The following is a 19,262-nucleotide window of genomic DNA, read 5'->3' as shown; positions in this document are numbered from 1 at the left end:
CGCATACTTAATTAAGGCCTGTATTTTCCATACTGACTGGATTGATTGTAGAGACACTTCTCATACTGTTCTTCATGTGTAATGCTTGTGATGGGTCAAAAATAGCTGAAGAAGAAGTGCAATGGCCACTTCACCTTTCAGTGATCGATTGTAAGTGCACATTCAAACAAAAGATCCCTTAATTTTATGGCACGTCTGGCACCATTCATTCTTTTGATGAGTTATATTCAGCAAGATCATCATTATTGTAGACATGGTAGACATGGTAGACATGGTAGAAGAGATGATTTTTTTGAAATCTGACAGTACGAATCAAGAAATGAGAAGAACTAAATAAGTTATTGTGGATGATGAGGATTTAGATCCGCTGGTTGCTACAAAGCAATGTACAGCAGGGGTGGATCCAGACTTTTAAAAGGGGGATTCCACTCTGGAATTGCAACTTCAGCTTAGCTGTAAGTCGAAGACCAAACAAAAAATAAGGTCATCACCTGCTGACAATAGTTTCCCTTCATCATAGATGCTACACTGTTCCTCTTATGACTACTGTGACTGCTCTATTAGAGTATCCCAAGTAAGAAAGGCTCTTTCAAAATGGGGGTTCCATGGAATCCTTTGAACCCCCCTGGATCTGCTCCTGTACAGCTTTGACTAGCTGACACAACAGGGGATACACTGACTGTCTTGATTTCCAACATGGTTGAGGATTTGAATCAAGGTCCTCACAGGCTGTTCAGTCCTGTAGAGCTCTAATTCCTTCAATGCTTTGCAAGTATATATAGATTATCCAGAGCTGCTCTACCCTTCAAATAAGTCTTCTATCAGTTTAGAAATTGGTCCTTTCTTTTCCTTGCTCACTGGTGTACCTTCTGAAAGGTTCTTCAGCTCATCAGGGAATATCATTTCAAGTAGCAGAAGTCGTCTAACCCCTGAACATGCCAACTAATGTTCCTCTTTGAAAATGTGGTATCGTGGGTATATATTTTAGTAATTCTTTAATCTACAAGTGTAAATCATGCAAACAACTACAACAGTGAATAGACAAGCTCGAGCAAATACCACTGTACATCATACAACCTTACAACAACTTGACAATAACTCAGACTAAAGTTACAATGGTGTCATATATATTACAATACACATATGTGTTTATACGCATGCGCATTACACTACTACAGAAAACAAAGCTTAACTGTAACTACCTGGACAGCCAGTGACAGGTGACACATTTTGTAATGGTTTTTATAACAGTTTATCTTCAGACTTTCACTAAAAAGTAGTGAAACAAGAAATGATTGATAGTGTTACAAAATAGCTGAGTACCAAAGTAGGGACTTTCTCACTGAGCTATGCTGTAACACCATCATTCATCTCTTGTTTCACTATTTTTTATTGCATAGATCCCTACTTCATTTTTAAATTAACAATGTTTTAAAATACTGGTTTGTTTATTTATTTGTCATGGCACAGCTAGCTGCAATGTAACTTGTATTAGTCCACTTATCTGTAGGTATGGGGAAGGCAGATACCATCACTTATAAACATCTTGCCCATTTGTTCAGTGAGAAGTGGAGTTCCCCATATTTTGTGGTTATGGGCAGGCTTCGCTGTAGTTTGGGGTTCTCCTTGCTGTGCTCTTCAGTAATGTGTATCAGGGGATTGCATTCTAGATTCAAGCGTCCCTGTGTGCCTCCAGTCATTGACCTTGCTGTTTCTGAGGGGCACTAGTCTCCTTTAGAACAATAATGTGATATATACAGATTTTATATTTTGCTTGCTTCTTTTTCTTATAAAAATAACTATGTTTACCAGAACAATGTAACTTTTACTTGTTCTATCATACATGACTGTTGTATTAGAGTGACTGTTGTATTAGAGTATATCTCAAGTCAACCAAGGGGTGTGCAGTAAGCAAGACCAATTAAGAGTGAGGTGATCTTGTTTACTGTTAAGTAAATAGCTAGGTTGTTAAGAGGCACGTTCCGTACTCTTTTGCTATTAATCCAACTAGATCTTTATTTGGTGGGCATTGTCGCAAACCTATCATGAACCTGATCCCAATTGTGAAGTTGCAGATATCTAGCAAGTGTACCTCTTATAGTAGTGCCGGGACTGAAGTGCTTCTGAAATCCAGCTCTGAATAATTCTGTGGTGTCTAAATACGCTGCTGGAAGAAAGTGTTAATACGGAAAATTAACGCCTCGATATGGTGTCGTTGCATGAAGAAAACAAGCAGCTTGATCAAAGATAAAAGGAAAGATAAGGTGCAGAGGGCCTACACTTGTCGGAACCCCAAAAAACACATCCCACTGGTGATTTTGTTATTGTGGCGTAAAATGGTGACTGTGCGCTGCTTTGTTTGGCCTCTAGCCTTGCAACTGTAGTCAGGCAGTGAAGCAGTCAGTGAGACTAAAGTTCAAGTTTTGGTGATTTTAAAAATTTTTATATCCGGCCACCTGTAAGTGTTTAATGCTGTATTATGTATTACATGGACTAGTACTATTCCGTAAAGGTGATTTTTGTTGCATAAAGTGTCTCTATGATGATTTTTGAAGATGGAATTTTGGGCGGCAAACAAAATTTTTGAGGTGATCCCTACTTAAATGGTACGTACTGTTTGATTCATGATTTCTGATTATGCTATCAGTTGGTATTTTGATTGCTTTACTTACATATTTGCTCACTGTATAAACCCATAATTGAACTTTAGTTTTCATGTGCTTGTGCTGTTAGTAATGTGTATATACAATTGAACCCTCAGTACAGCAACGTTATTCTTATGTAGCTTCAGTCTACTTACGGTTCCCAATATAAATACAATAAATCATGCCAACTCCACATATTCAGGCACTTGGCACTTTTATATTAGGCAAAGCACTCATTCTCATGGTATAGCTACATAAAGGACTACACCTTTACATTGCAACTACTTATGTTATATACAGTACTAGCTAACTCTTGTTATTGTGTCTTTTTAGATTTGATTATGCTAGCTAACATGATTTTCTTTTTGGTGGTAACTTCATTCATTGATGGTAGGTGCAATGATGGATTGTTTGACACTTCTACATTTGTATAGCCCAATTAATTTTAATCTTTTATAATATGGAACTGATTATACATAATTCAGCATGATTTTGTATCAGCAATCTTTAGAATGCTAACCAGCCCTGGCACATAATAATAATTATTACAATATTTGTAGTGTCAATACTTGACATCCATCCATTCAACTTATAGGAAAGAGGTCATTTGTCAAAGATTTGCTGTGATAATAGCCATTTTGCATTTACGTATGTGTACATTTATAGTTGTATTATTGTAATATATAGATCCCTCTGATGAAGGAAGATTTCATGGCCATTACCACGAAATCCTACACAAAGTTGATATTGCTTTTATCATTAGTAAGCACAAATGAAGTTCATGTTTCAAGTTTTAATGGGTGAACTTTTCAATAGTTTTCTTCCTGGAAATAGTAGCAAAGCTAATTGTCCTAGGTCCTGTGAAATATGTCAGATCTTATTGGAATTGGTAGGTTATCTCAAGGTGATAAATTGGCAAATAAACTTTGTACTTTTGTATGTTATTTGAGTATGTTGTAGTTAAAACAACTAATGTGTCAAAGGTGATAGCAATGATGTGTCTATGTAATAGGTATTAATAGAATGCACATAACCTTGGTAATTAACTTAATTGTACCATAAGTTTCCCTTGCCCACGTTGTCCTTGGGCCTCTATAAATAGCATAGAAAGTTATAAACCTTGATTGTCACTACATCTCAGTATTTTAGAAATTTCCCTGAGCAAAGCAGATAAATAAAGAGCAAAAATATCTGCTTGCATCGACATTCACCATTGGAGTTTAAAGTGTATATAGGTGTCATATCGTGACATTAGTGTATCAACACCAATAATGCACATCTGTCCAATTTGTAAGGTGGCAATGAGGCTATTTCATTTTTGGTTTTGCCAATTTAATTCAATGAATATGTATGTAACCACTGACCATATAATTATATAACACTGTGTGGTGGCAGATTAAAGGAATTTTTGGATATACACATCTGATATTATCTTGTGGTGTGAGCATTATCTGTACAATGCCCTGTGGTTAGGGCTCAAGGTAAAATGCTTTCTTACTATTTAATACAATAGCAAAATAAATATCAAACAGTACGGTAGTACTATTTAAGTAGGGATCCTCCCAAATATGAGGCACGCTGCCTAAAATTCCGCCTTTAAAAATCATTCTAGAAACATCTTATGCAATGAAAATCACCTTTACCGAATAATCATTTGTCCATTTAACATTAAATACAGCACTGAGAACAAGAAAACACCTGGATATAGATTTTGATTTTTAAATGCCGAAGCTCAAATTTTTGCCAGCCAGCCAGCCAGCCTGCCTGCCTGCCTGCCTGCCTGCCTGCCTGCCAGCCTGCCAGCCTGCCTGCCTGCCTGCCTGCCTGCCAGCCTGCCTGCCTGCCTGCCTGCCTGCCTGCCAGCCTGCCAGCCTGCCAGCCTGCCTGCCTGCCTGCCTGCCAGCCTGCCTGCCTGCCTGCCTGCCTGCCTGCCTGCCTGCCTGCCTGCCTGCCTGCCAGCCTGCCTGCCTGCCTGCCTGCCTGCCTGCCAGCCTGCCTGCCTGCCTGCCTGCCTGCCAGCCTGCCTGCCTGCCTGCCTGCCTGCCTGCCTGCCTGCCTGCCTGCCTGCCTGCCTGCCTGCCTGCCTGCCTGCCTGCCTGCCTGCCTGCCTGCCTGCCTGCCTGCCTGCCTGCCTGCCTGCCTGCCTGCCTGCCTGCCTGCCTGCCTGCCTGCCTGCCTGCCTGCCTGCCTGCCTGCCTGCCTAGTGTCACAAGGCTGGAGGTCAAACAAAGCAGCGCATGGCCACTATTTTACACCACAATAACAAATTCACCAGTGAGATGAGCCTTTTGGGGTTCTGATGAGTGTGTGGTCTCTGCATCTTGTTTTTCCTATCTTTAATCAGGCTGGTCTTCATCCAATGAGACCATATTGAGGTATTGATTTTCCTATCAACACTTTCCTTGAGCAGCATATTTAGATGCTGCAAACTTTTTTAAATGCTTCCGCTTAATAACTTTACAATAGGTTCAATGCCATGCCTATTAATGTGATCTTGGTTGATTAACCGTAAAGATCAAGCACCAAAACCACATTCTTAACAATCTATTTACTCAATCATAATGACACACCCCATTTTATTGCCCTAACTGTATTCATAAAGCTAGCACAATGAAAATATTAAATTGTGACACACATCCTGGTAGGTGAAGGCTGACTCAAGATAATGTAATACAGCTGTCACCCTAATAGAACAGTCACAAGCTGTATGCTATAACAAAATACCAAACAAACTAGTATATTAAAATTTTTAAATGAAGTAGGGATTCAAGTGATTAAAAGTAGTGAAACAAGAGGTGAATGATGGCATTACAGCAGAGCTTGGTGGAAAAATCCCTACTTTGGCATTGAACAAAATAACTGTTATAACATGCCAATATAGGGATTTTTCCTCTGAGCTATGCTGTAATACCACCATTCATGTTCAATGCCAAAGTAGGGATTTTTCTATGGAGTTATGCTGTAATACCATCATTTATCTCTTGTTTCACTACTTTTTATTTCTTTGATCCCTACTTCATTTAAAAAGCTTTAATATACTAGAAAAACCTATATCAACAGGATACTCTTAACATTATGGGTCTCAATGATCTCCTGTGGCTTACAATAGACGATATTCCAAATGACGTCACGAAATAAATATGGCGGCGTTATTTGGGGTATTCTAATGTTTTCGAGTTGATGTGAGATGGCAGTCCAGGTACCAAGTAGTGTCCTAGAGGATCTGTGTTTGGGAAATGATGATGATTTAATGAAAGATGATGATATCGTAAGTAAAGACAAAGGCTGTATTGTTAAGAAGTCCCGTGATTCATTGTGGAGAGGCCAGTATTGCTGCGTGCCTCTATGCCGTCATTCTCATGGCGAACAAGAAGAATGGAAGGAACTGTTTAACGAAAGACTGTCATTTCATTCTTTTCCGGATATGGCTACAGACAAGGAAAGAGTGCAGCAATGGATAGCAAAAATTAGGCGAGATCCTGGCATCAATTTTGTTATCCACAAGAGCACCAAAGTATGCTCGAAACATTTTACTCCTGATGATTTTACTTGTGGTGGAGGAGAGCCATTTGCTCCAAGACGTGTACTGAAGAAATCAGCGATTCCGTCGGTGTTTCCGTGGAGCTCCTTCACCTCCAAACGTACAACGACCACATCTAAACTAGCTGCAGGGGAAAAACAGCGTTCCGATAATTATTTGCAAGCCAGTAGTGAACTTACTGATGAATTTAGTATTGAACTTTCAGATGGTGCTGAATTCAGTGAAGTTGATGTAGATTTTGCTTCAGAGGTTGATCGTTTGCGAGCTGAAGTGTCAGATTTGACTGGAAAATTAACCAAGTTGCAATCAAAATATGATAAATCGTTATTTCGCTTAGAAAACATTAAGGAAGATGATGAATCGGTCCATTTTCATACTGGGTTTCCTAATTATGACACTCTCCTTGCTTTTTATAAACATGTCTTAGAAGAAGATGCTAAGGTGATGAGGCAGTGGAGAAGTGGTGAGTCAAAGGAAAGCTATTCGGAAATGAAGAGTGGTAGAAATTCCAAACTTTCCTTACTGGAACAGTTTTTTCTAACCTTGGTGAGGCTTCGTTTGGGACTCTTAGAATTTGACCTGGCCAATAGATTTAGCTTGTCTCAATCAACTGTTTCTAGAATTACAATGACTTGGATTAATTTGCTGTATCATAGTTTAAAAGGGTTAGAACGTTATCCTCCATGTCATGTAGTGAAAACATATATGCCAGCAGCATTCAAAGAGCAGTACCCTAACACTAGACTCATCATTGATGCAACAGAATTTGGAATTGAACGTCCATCATCACTAGTGTCCCAATCTTGTACTTTTTCATCGTACAAGAATAAAAACACTGTCAAAGTCTTGATAGGTATTATTCCAAGTGGGCCAATTGTGTTTGTTTCACCTGTCTATGAAGGCTCTATTTCAGACAAAAAGTTAGTCCAAGTCAGTGGGCTATTAGACAAACTGGAAATCAGTGATGAGATAATGGCCGATAAAGGCTTTGACATTCAAGATTTGCTTGCTCCATTGGGAGTAAGATTTAATATCCCTCCATTTTTAAGCTCAAGCACTCAATTCTCGTGTGAGGATGTATTAAAGACTAAGAAAATAGCTAAGTTGAGAATTCATGTGGAAAGAGCCATACTACGATTTAAAGAATTTCGAATTTTGCATTCACCTATTCCAGCATCAATGTGGGACTCGATTAATGAACTTATTTATGTTTGCATTATGTTATGTAATTTTAGTCCACCCTTAGTTTGCTGACCATAACTTGTATTACAATAATATATGTAGTCCAAATTTCACCAATACATGTACAATCGTATGCATCATAGTACGCACTATCACATAGTAGTATATACTTTACATGTGGAATCATAATGATTACAACCATTGTAGATTATAAACAATGTATCCTGGGAGAAATTTTTTGTACCATAAATGTCTCCATATGTTAATGGTATGAAAACTCCCCCTTTCATTTTAGGAATCGGTGGTGGTGTACAAGGAAAATATCGACCAAAAATATTTCCTGATGCAGAATCTGTTATAACCATAATATTCCTTTTTAAACCAATGGCCATAAGTCTAACATCTAAATCTCCTCCCCAGTTAGTGGGAATTACAGTTTCTTTCTGCTTTTGTAGCCACCCTTCCTGTGACATAATAGCTTCAAGTCGTACAGCTGGATAGTTTAACATTGATAATAATACAAGGTGTCTCAGGTGTCTGCTAACTACTTCATCACCAGTACTGGAAGCTGTGATTAGTCCTGCTTGGTGCGCCACAGCATGATAAAGGCAGCTTCCATCACCATTAACAGAATGTCTCTTCAACATCAAGTGGTCCAATAGTATTTGCAAGCTTTGCAAACATATTGATGGCTTACTAAACACTGCAACCAATTCCAGATCTTCAGAATCTGCAACCTTCTCTAAATCAGTACCATGACTGATGCTAACATCACCAGTAGTATTGCTACCATCACCGGTAGTGTTGCTACCTTCACCAGTAATGTTGTTACCTTTACTGGTAGTGTTGCTACCATCACCAGTAGTATTGCTACCATCACCAGTAGTATTGCTACCATCACCAGTAGTATTACTTCCAATACCAGTAGTATTACCAAAACAGGATGGCTGTACAATGAAATATTGAGCAACTGCTGGTAAAAATTTGTGAAAATAAAAGGCCTTGGCTATTAAAAGTGCTTTTCCCATGAACAAAGCATCGTAATTAATTCGTTGGAGAAAGGGTTCACCTGTAGACGACCAGATGAAGAAATCACACCAGTGAAAGCCTGTCACATACATCTGGGTCTGTACTTGGTAAAAATAAGCATGTGACTGGGAGAGCTGCAAGATGTCTTCTTTCTCCATCAAACAAAATCCACTCACTTCTTTGCAGGAATCCTTGATTGAGCGCTTCTCGCAAACATAAGGACATTTAACCTCTAAACAGCCTTTCTGGTGATTCACTTCAGTGCTGTCATAAACAATAGCATCAGGACTTCCAGCCAGCCAACAGTTTTTGTGATGCACAAAAATATCACAGGATTCTATTTGGATTATCTTGCCATTGCTTCTCTGGTGATTCACATACCCAGTAATTGCAGCATGTTCATTGCTCTTTCCATAATTAATTGCAGGGACATCGATAGGAGTAGTAGATAACTTTTTCCTAATAAACGCTTCACACTTTGTACTTGCACGGTGATGGCAAACTTCTTTCATAACCGAAGCTGTAATACGCAATTGTCGCTCACATAGCCATTTCTCTGATTTGCTTTGTTCTCTTGTCAATGCCTCAAGCTCCTTTATTGTTGAAGGATCAATCTTGACATGATTACTGTATAGATCATCTACTAATGTATGGATTTTATACTCACTTTCAGGCTGCTGCTGCTGTTGCTGCTGCTTTGTGGGTGGTACATCACTGCTAACACAACCATAGCCGTGATCATGTTGAACACATGTCTGTTTGTAAGACAATTGTTGCTTGTAAAGCTGCTGTTTCTTTTTAGCTCTTTCAATTCTCAATTTACGTAATTCTTCTTGCCTGTTTTCACTAGGAGCAGGTTCTTCATCTAAAATTTGTAAAAAGCAAGATGTTCCATAACTGGAAAGCAAGCATTTCTTTTCGTGTGCTACTTTTCTTGTTTTTTCAGTGGTTGCAGTGCACATATCAAACTCTGCTTCATCCATCCTCTTCTTCTCAATTATAACAAGACTCTCTCTTAATTTTCTAGCCCTATTCGGATCAACAATTCGTCGACTGTCTGGCCGACAATCCCACTTATTGACATGTTGCCTTTTTCTGTGCTTTTCCTTTCCATACTCTGCCTTAAAAGGACTCACTTGATCAGTTGGACGTGGTTCCATGTGCTGCTTTTTGGGCTGGTTCCATCTCTGTAGCTTCTCAGTACAGCCTTTTAGTTCTTCTTCCCTTAGTCCCATATGTACATAATCTTCTAAGCAATACAATGATGCAGTAACATGATTACAGCACCCTGACAGTCCTGCTGGGCAAGTACAATAAGCAGTAATCACACGGGCACTCGATTCCCTAATTATCAGAGTGACATGGTATATACGATCTTTGCGCATGGATGGCAGTACTGTAGTTGTTACACATACAACATCTGGTTGATTATCCCAAGGGTGGTACTTGATGCCTTGAACATGACCATCCTTAAAAAACCTATATGCTTTATCTAATGACCTTGTGTATTCCACTGACTCATACCATGATTCACCATCAACTTTAACTGTTGGGTTATCCATGACATTTGGTAGTGTATCACTGGCTTGTGGGTTGTTCTTTCCAATCGGTGCATCTTCTCTGCTGTCAAGAGCATTTTCAATGTAGCTAACTTTTCGTAATAACATTTTGCGATCAACAATGAAGTCATAGATGGTACTAAATGTGATAATTGGCAACAGATACAACCGTTTTGTCCAATCCACATCTTTCTGACTTGGCAAAGATCGAAGGAGATTGTAGGATTCTGTACCTGGCATGTGCACTGAAGTTGTCAGTTTATGACGACTATGAACTCCTTTATCAGGATCAATGATGAACTGATCCCACCCATATTTGATGTAACACTCAACTCTATTTGTGGAGACATGCATTAATCATAATTGTTATGACATTAATGCTAACCTTTCTATAAGCTCAGGTTTTTTCCCACTGACTGGAGCTCCACGACACGTTAACCAACGCTTCAACTGATGAACATTTAGTTCACGAGGCTTTTTTCCATTGAGTGAAGCACCTGGGATATCCTCTTCATTCAGTAACTCGAAATGGCAGGCGAAGTCATCTCCGTGCGCCTGATGGGACACGGACTTCATGCTGAAAACCACGCCAAAGAAATGCAACTTCAGCCCGGCGAGTAGAAACAATATCTACAAAACATAAACAATCAAAATTGCATTGAATTTTGCTCGTAAGTCTACCTCAGTGTTCAGCAATCACCTCAGAGGGACTCGACAGCCATCAAATGCTAACTCGAAAACATTAGAATACCCCAAATAACGCCGCCATATTTATTTCGTGACGTCATTTGGAATACCGTCTATTGAGACTCTTGTGGCTCTCAATTAATTGAATCCCACAATCAAAACTGTCTGTTAGTGAAATAGGTTACTTATGTAGTAGTGCTTTGCATTAGGGATCATGGAGGTTTGGGTTTTTCTGGCCAAGAATATCACCCAAAACCCGGCCAACTTTACAATACCATCCTGGTGTCTTGGCAGTATTGGTTAAGTATTGTCAAGTATTGATTGACAGATATTTATATAGTATTGTAATTTAATCTTTCATCACTTATTGCTGTAGATCATATGCGCATGCGTGTTTCTAATACTTTAAGACAGACTATAGTGAGAACACGTGTTGTAACTTCCTTCAGCACTCCTGTGTTCTACAAGCAATCTACCACTATACTTCACATTGGTGCTGTGACCGAAAGAGATGAGTGAGCTTCAACGCCTTCAAGCAAAATGCCATGGCATTAAGGCCAGCATCACCAAGTTGATTACGAAGGTGGAAGTTATGATTTCCACCGACCTGGAATGCGTCAGCACCCAGTCTGTCTCAGAGTCAAGAAAGCTGCTAGCCGAAACTACTCTAGCCCAACTTAAGCAAAAGAAAGGACAAATCATGGAATTGGACAACCCAATTGGGGTGAAGATAGAAGCAGAGCGATAACTCTAGACAAGAACATTGTGTTTCTGTCGGAATTTATTCGAAAGGCTGGACTGCCGCTACCAGAACTCCAACGCCCTCCTCTGTCTGTGACACCTCAGATCTCCCCCCTGTCCATGCAGCCACTGCCAGAGACAAGCAACCAGACCATCTCAGCAAGTTCTAATCTAGCTACAGCTGATTCACATGTGAGTACTAGCACACACGTGGGTATAAGTACACACACTTTAGGCAATAGTAGTAGGGTTCCCCAAGCAGTCACTCGACTCCCGACTCCCAAAACAATCTCTGCCAACATTTAGTGGTGACCCACTCGAATGACAAACGTTTTGGGATTCGTTTGATGATGCTATCAACAAGAATGCAGGTCTCAGTGGGGTGCAGAAGTTTACTTACTTACGCGGGCAAGTACAAGGGGGTGCTGCTCGTGTCATTGCTGGGTTCCCACTTACTGATGACAATTATGCCCATGCTATTACACTACTCCAAGCTCGATATGGTCAACCACATAAACTTAATAATGCTCATATGGAAGTATTACTCAACCTAGAGAAGCCTACCAACACCCTCTCTAGTTTATTGGCTTTCCATGACACCCTAGAACAACATATGAGATCACTATCTTCATTAGGCAAGTCCTCAGAAGCATATGGCTCCTTGTTGACACCTTCAGTGTTAAGCAAACTTCCAACTGAAACGAAGAAACACATGGCTCGTGATCATCCCAACTCAGAGTGGTCCATTGATGATGTCATGAGTGGCTTGCTTAAGGAAATTCAGATCCTTGACATGAGTCATCAGTATAGTGGAAGGCCTAGTATGCATAACAGCATTCCACACCCCACTACCCCATTCTATATACACACTGATAGAACATCCCATTCCCGTAACAGTCAGCAGAGAAAGCAGCGAGTGTGTACATTCTGCAAAGGCAACCATAAGGCTAATAATTGTAATGTAGTTGTTGATCCCAAAGAGAGGTTGGCCATTGTGATACAGGACAACCTTTGCTGTAATTGTCTTGCACAACACAAAGCATCCCAATGTAAAAATCGACAGCTACCTTCGATTGTGGTATGCAGCTACTTTTGTCGTCTCCTTGAAAGTAAGCTGCCAAGAAGATATTCCTGAAGAAAAGTTGTGCTTTCCTTCCCTTTCGTGAACAGAAATGTCGTTGAACGCAATTTCAACTCCCAGTCCAGGTTTACTGCCGTTGAAACGACCGAGATCTAAAGACAGCTCAAACCAGCGCGAGAAGAAACCCAAAAGAAACAGTACTTGCCCAATATGCGATGAAGTAATTAAAGAAGCTACAAAGCACAGGAAAAGTGATGATGCAATCTATTGTGAAGGCTACTGTGATGCGTGGGTACATCGTAGATGCACTGGGTTATCAGCAACAAACTTCGCGACATTAAGAGATGCTGGCGAAGAACACACGTTCTTTTGTCTATACTGTGAGATCCAAGCGCAGAAGGCAGAAATAGACAGCTTAATGTCGACCATTACTACACTTCAAACTTCTCTAAATGATCTTAAACGCAAACTAGACCTTGTTAATCAACCACAGCAGACTTCTACTCAAACTGTTCGTGCTCCAGTTGTTGACAAAGTTTCAAACACTGTCTATCAAAATGCCACCAACATTGATAGGAAATTCAACATCGTTGTGTATGGTGTAGCAGAAAATCCCCAAAATACCAACAGACAACTCCGAATGAAAAAGGACATGGAAAACGTGATGGAGGCTCTGTCTGCAACTGATATTGACATTGAACCTAGTGATATAAAAGATTTGTATCGTCTCGGCAAGTATGACCAAAAGAATGAGCGTCCCAGACCCCTTCTGGTGAAGTTCCTTCATTCAAACACAGCAATTGACATCCTAAGTTCTAAGTCTAAGCTTGAAGCTCCAATCTACATAAAACCTGATCTAACTCCCCAGGAGCGTCAAAAGGAACGCTTATTATTGAAGGAAAGGAGATCCCTAATTGACAATGGTACCGAACGGAGATACATCAAAATAAGAAATGATTCCTTATACCTCAACAACAAGCTTCACTGCAAAGTGAGTACAGATGGTAACAAATTAGAGTATGTAACTGTATCAGCACAGCCACTTAATAATACCTCTGCCACAAGCATGGAGTCATCCTGACTCCCTGTTTCCACTATAACTAACTCAAATCCTGACTCAAATTCACAGGTATTTAATAACTCTACTAATAACCCAAACTCAAATAATGTATTAAGTGATTTGAAACTGTCTATCGTAAATTTCTGTAGTGTTACTAACAAACAAACCCAACTTGAAGTTTTTCTGGTTACCTATGCAATTGACATCATTATAGGGACAGAATCACATTTGAATGAATCTATTCTAAACTCTGAGGTTTTCCCAAATAATTATCAAACATACAGAAAAGACAGAAACACTTCTGGTGGTGGTGTGTTTATTTCCATAAAGAGCTCTATACCATGTACACAAATTAATTACAATTCAACTATTGAAATAGTGTGGGCTCACGTTCATCTTGACAAGAACAATGACTTTATCGTTGGCTCCTTTTACTGTCCTCCTCACTCAAGTGATACAATACTTGACAACTTGCAGTCTTCCATAGACACGATTAAGCAAAAGTATCCCCACACTCAAATCATTCTTGGAGGTGACTTTAATTGTCCAGGTATTGACTGGGAAAACAGTACACTAATAAATTCCTATGTATCATGTCACTTTCGTGAAAAACTTATTGACTTATTACACAACTACCAACTGTCTCAGTTAGTCACCTTCCCTACTAGAGCTCAAAATGTTTTAGACTTATGCTTTACTACTAATCCTAATTCTGTGATATCATGTGAACCACTTCCAGGCTTGAGTGACCACGACGCTGTTTTAGTATCCATCAAGATTCCTAAACGTGTAATCAAACAACATCCCAGAACTGTTTACCTTTACAAGCTAGCTGACTGGGAAAAAATAAGAGAGGAATCATCAGACTTTTCACATGATTACTTAGAAACAAATCAAGCATCACCCCAAAGCTTAGATGAAAATTGGTCCTTCTTCTTACAAAATTTACAAGAAATAATAAACACTCATACTCCTACCAAGAAATTAAGTACAAGAATTCACCTTCCCTGGCTGTCTTCTGCTTTAAAACGACTCATACGTAAAAAGCAAAGAGTTTATAGAAGAGCAAAGCGTTATTGTCGAGATAGTGACTGGAATGAATATAAATCATTACAAAAAGAGATAGATCATAAACTAAAGTACCAACACAAATCCTACCTGACAAACCTAACTTCATCACCAGACAGTAACAAAAAGTCTTTATGGCACTACATCAAGTCACGAAAACAAGAAAACAATGGTATTAGTACATTGATAAATCCTATAAATGGTCATATCATAACCAATCCTGTGGAAAAAGCAGACACCCTCAATCAACACTTTCAGTCTGTCTTTACATCCGAAGATAATAGTAACATTCCTGACAAAGGTCCATCCTTATTTCCATCTTTACCTACATTTGAGATTACCGAACAAGGAGTCTACAACTTGTTAAGTACCTGTGACACATCCAAATCCCCAGGACCTGACTCCTTGCATCCGTATGTACTGAAGGCCACAGCTGCCGAATTATCTCCCATTCTAACTCATATTTTCAAACAATCACTAGAATCTGGTGAAGTCCCATTACAATGGAAGCATGCCTATGTCACCCCAATATTTAAAAAAGGTTCCAAAGCTCACCCAGGCAACTACCGTCCTATCTCACTCACCTCAGTAGTTTGTAAAACAATGGAGCATATCATCGTGAGTCAAATTATGAAGCATTTGGAGGACCACAATATTCTTTCAGACAACCAGTTTGGATTTAGATCAAAACATTCCTGTGAGACTCAACTACTCATTACTGTTAATGACATTGCAAAAGATATTGACAGGAACCTGCAAGTTGATGTTGCTATATTAGACTTTTCTAAAGCGTTCGACAGAGTAGCTCATTCTAGACTTCTCTACAAATTAAATTACTATGGTATAAGAGGAACTGTCTTACAGTGGCTAGAGTCCTTCCTTCATGGTCGTACCCAACAGGTTGTAGTAGAAGGCTCTAGATCTTCTACATGTCAAGTTACATCTGGTGTTCCACAAGGTTCCGTACTTGGTCCTGTGTTGTTCCTAATTTACATTAACGATATTGTAACAAACATCAAGAGTGAAATTAGATTATTTGCTGACGACATTCTAATCTTTAAAACTATAGCTACACCCAACGATCACAGAATACTGCAAAATGACTTAGATTCCTTAACACAATGGGCTAGCAACTGGCTGATGGAATTTAACATTCCCAAATGCAATATTTTACAATTTACAACTCACCACAGTAAAAGCACTTTTACATATAAAATGTCTAATATTCTATTGAATATTGTATCAGAGCACACCTATCTTGGTATCCGCCTCCATCATACACTATTATGGGAACCTCATGTTAACTATATTTGTGGAAAGGCAAACCGTCTTCTTGGATTTCTGAAAAGGAATTTATATAATGCCCCAATACAAATCAAAGAACACTTATACAAACAATTATTGTTACCTTCTATTGAATACTGCTCAGCCATCTGGGATCCTTATCACCAAACAACAGTTAGCAAATTAGAAATGATCCAACACCGAGCTGCAAGATTTGTTCTTAATAAACCATGGCACAGATCCAGTCAACAACACAGTATTACAGATATGCTTAATTACCTTCAATGGCCAAGTTTAAAACGTAGGAGAAGGAATGCTAGACTTATATTATTATTCAAGATTGTAAGAAACTTACTGGTGCTACCAAACCATTGTTTACCCCAGCCAACCCCTGTATCATATACTCGTGCCAATAATCCCCTCAAATTTGCACAGCTGCAATCCAGAATTGATTTATATAAGTATTCTTTTCTGCCAAGAACAATTATTGATTGGAATAACTTGAAAATTGACAACATTAACACAATTAACCTTGACACTTTTAAGAACATTATAGATAAGCTAAACAATTTGTGATTTGTAATGCACATTAGCGTGTTGCCGCTGGTGGGCTTTGCTAATCAATAATAATAATGTAACTCTAGGTTTACTTGTAGAGAATGTAAGAAACGTCATCACTCTAGCCTTTTCCGGTGCTTTCCTGCTGACAGTAGACCCCCACAAGCCACTCCTCAACCCCCGCCAGTAAACCAACCAGCAACAACAGAACAAACTTCAGGCCTTACCACATTGGCTTCTACTCCCCCGACTGCCCTCTACACAAGTGTCTGCTTGTTGAAAACTGCTATTGCAGAAGTGTCATCATACACCACCACTACTGAAGGCCACATTTTGTTTGATGAAGGGGCACAGCGTTCCTTCATCACACAACAGCTGACTGATGAGCTGCACTTACAACCAACTAGCCATGAGACAATCTCTGTGTCTTCATTTGGAGCACAAGTTTCCCCATCTAGAACCCTAGCTGTAGCTTCTATGTTTGTACATGCCCTAAATGGCACCCGTATACAAATTTCAGTGTTAATTGTTCCAAAGCTTGCTGTGCCAATCCGCAACTCAGTACATGCTCATTTACATGCAATCCCCTACTTACAGCAGTATTGGCTCATCCAGTAACTGGAGATGAGAACTTTGATATCTCTGTTCTTATTGGAGCAGACCACTACTGGCACTTCATACAAGGCCATATCGTGCAAGGGCCTGGACCAACTGCCGTGAAGTCCAAGCTGGGCTATCTTCTGTCAGGCCCACTCCAGTTGCCGCAGCAAGCCATGACAGCCAATCTACATGTTGCCATCTTTCACTGTACCTGTCAGTCTCTAGGTGAAGATATGTGCCTCTGGAATTCAGAATCTATCAGTACTACTGACAAACACTGAATGATACCTTTCTTCAACAGTACATGAAGACTTATTAAGTCCAGATGGGACATACAGCTTGCGTTTTCCATGGAAGCAAAACCACCCCCCTCTACCCTCCAACTTTTCAGTGTGTTCCAGATGAACCAGGTCCATGGCTCATCGATTAGCTAAGATGCCAGAGCTGTTGAGGCAGTATGGCGCTATTATTGTAGAGCAAGAAAGGAAGGGCTTTATTGAACAGATACCTGAAACTGACCGCACAAGCCGTGCACATTACATCCCTCACCATCCTGTGAGGAAGGAGTCATCCACTACCCCGATATGGATAGTATACGATTGCAGCTGTAAGCAGTCCCATGGCTCCCTAGCTTAAATGATTGTCTACACGCAGGACCCCCCTTTCTTAATGCCATTCTGCTGCGATTCCAACAACACAATCTTGCCTTTACAGCAGACACGGAGAAGGCATTTCTACATGTTTTCCTGGATGAGACCGACTGAGACTACACAAGGTTTCTATGGCTGTCAGACCCAACAATTCATATAGTTCCTTTGTCACTTACCGCTTCAAGGTAGTGTTGTTTGGAGCCACCAGCTCCCCTTTTATGCTGAATGCCACCCTCAAGTTTCACCTGACTCAGAACGCTAATGCTACATCTGAGGATCTACTCCACAACTTGTATGTGGACAATTTGGTATCTGGATGTGACAGTGAAGAGGTAGCGATCCAGTACTTTACACTATCCCGATCGATACTAAGTAGTGCTGGATTCAATTTGCGTTCATGGTCCTCGAATTGCTCACTTCCCCAAACTACTGCGTCTCAACACAAGGTTGCTGAACACAACAACCCAGTGAAGGTACTTGGTATGCTCTGGAGTACTCAGGTGGATTCGATTCAGCTATCACCATGCACTGTCAGTCCACTTGCAGTCACCAAACGAGAAATCTTACAATGATCCTCAACCATTTTTGATTCACTTGGCTTAATATCACCTGTCACCATTTCAGCCAGACTGTTTCTTCAACAGTTGTGGCAAAATCACATTGGTTGGGACACTGTATTGAGATCTTCTTACCAGATGGAAGGTGATTGCAGATGCCATCACAGGAGTCACCACCTTATCGTTTCCCTGTAAGTACACCGCTTCATTGTTAACACCTCACACCTTCCTCCATGTCTTCACTGATGCCAGCCTTAAGGCTTATGGAGCTGTAGCATACATCCAACAGGACCAAGGCTCACCCTCACTTGTGATGTCAAAGTCAAGGGCAGCTCCACTCAAGCAACTCACCCTGCCAAGGCTTGAGTTGAAGGCTGCTGTATTTGCAGCCAAGCTTAGCTCCTTTGTCAAGACATCCTTGAACCTTGACTGTGCTGTGCAGCTTTGGTCAGATAGTCAGATTGTCCTGCATTGGATAGCCAGCCATAAGTAGGCACCGGCCTATTATGCCCGAAATTTTACCTATTATGCTTTTGAGCATTGCTCAAAAATTAAGCCTATTATGCTCAAAATTATGCTTTCAAAATCAAGATTATGCTCTAGAAGTGACTGTTTTATTAGAGTATATCAGCCTTTCCTGACTGCAAGTGACTGCTCTATTAGAGTATCTCGATCTTATTTCTGCAAAGTGTGAATAACCAACAAAGAAACGGTTTAATAAGTTATATTACGTGTTTTTGATTATAAATGCACTAATAATACTATTGGCAGTGAATATTTGCTTTATTTCAGGCGCGTATTGCGCATTTAATTAATTTTTCAAACATCGTCCCTATTATGCTGGCATTATGCTTGATGCTTTTGGTCACCTATTATGCTTTAAATTATGCCGGCATAATCGGCCGGTGCCTAGCCATAAGCAACTACAGCCTTTCGTCAATCGCAGGGTTGAAGAGATTCGTGCCATCTCTTCCTGCTGGAAGTACTGCCCTTCAGCAGACAACCCAGCTGACGTCTTGA

At 40.0% G+C, this 19,262-nt stretch overlaps 1 protein-coding gene across 3 annotated transcripts in view; it reads left to right on the top strand.

Annotated features, from left to right (window-relative positions):
- Positions 1-19,262, top strand: part of LOC136245097 (two pore calcium channel protein 1-like) — a 147,086-nt gene that overhangs the window by 68,280 nt on the left and 59,544 nt on the right. For all 3 annotated transcript variants that reach the window (XM_066036614.1, XM_066036613.1, XM_066036615.1), the window contains 3 exons: positions 2,979-3,035; positions 3,333-3,407; positions 3,462-3,534. In XM_066036614.1, coding sequence (XP_065892686.1) covers positions 2,979-3,035; positions 3,333-3,407; positions 3,462-3,534 — 205 coding nt within the window. The remainder of the gene's footprint in view (positions 1-2,978; positions 3,036-3,332; positions 3,408-3,461; positions 3,535-19,262) is intronic.

This window comes from Dysidea avara, chromosome 15 (assembly GCF_963678975.1).
Source record: "Dysidea avara chromosome 15, odDysAvar1.4, whole genome shotgun sequence".
In the NCBI taxonomy this organism is placed as follows: Eukaryota; Metazoa; Porifera; class Demospongiae; order Dictyoceratida; family Dysideidae; genus Dysidea; species Dysidea avara.
The sequence above is the reverse complement of the archived record's forward strand: the minus strand, read 5'-3'. Positions and strand labels throughout refer to the sequence as shown.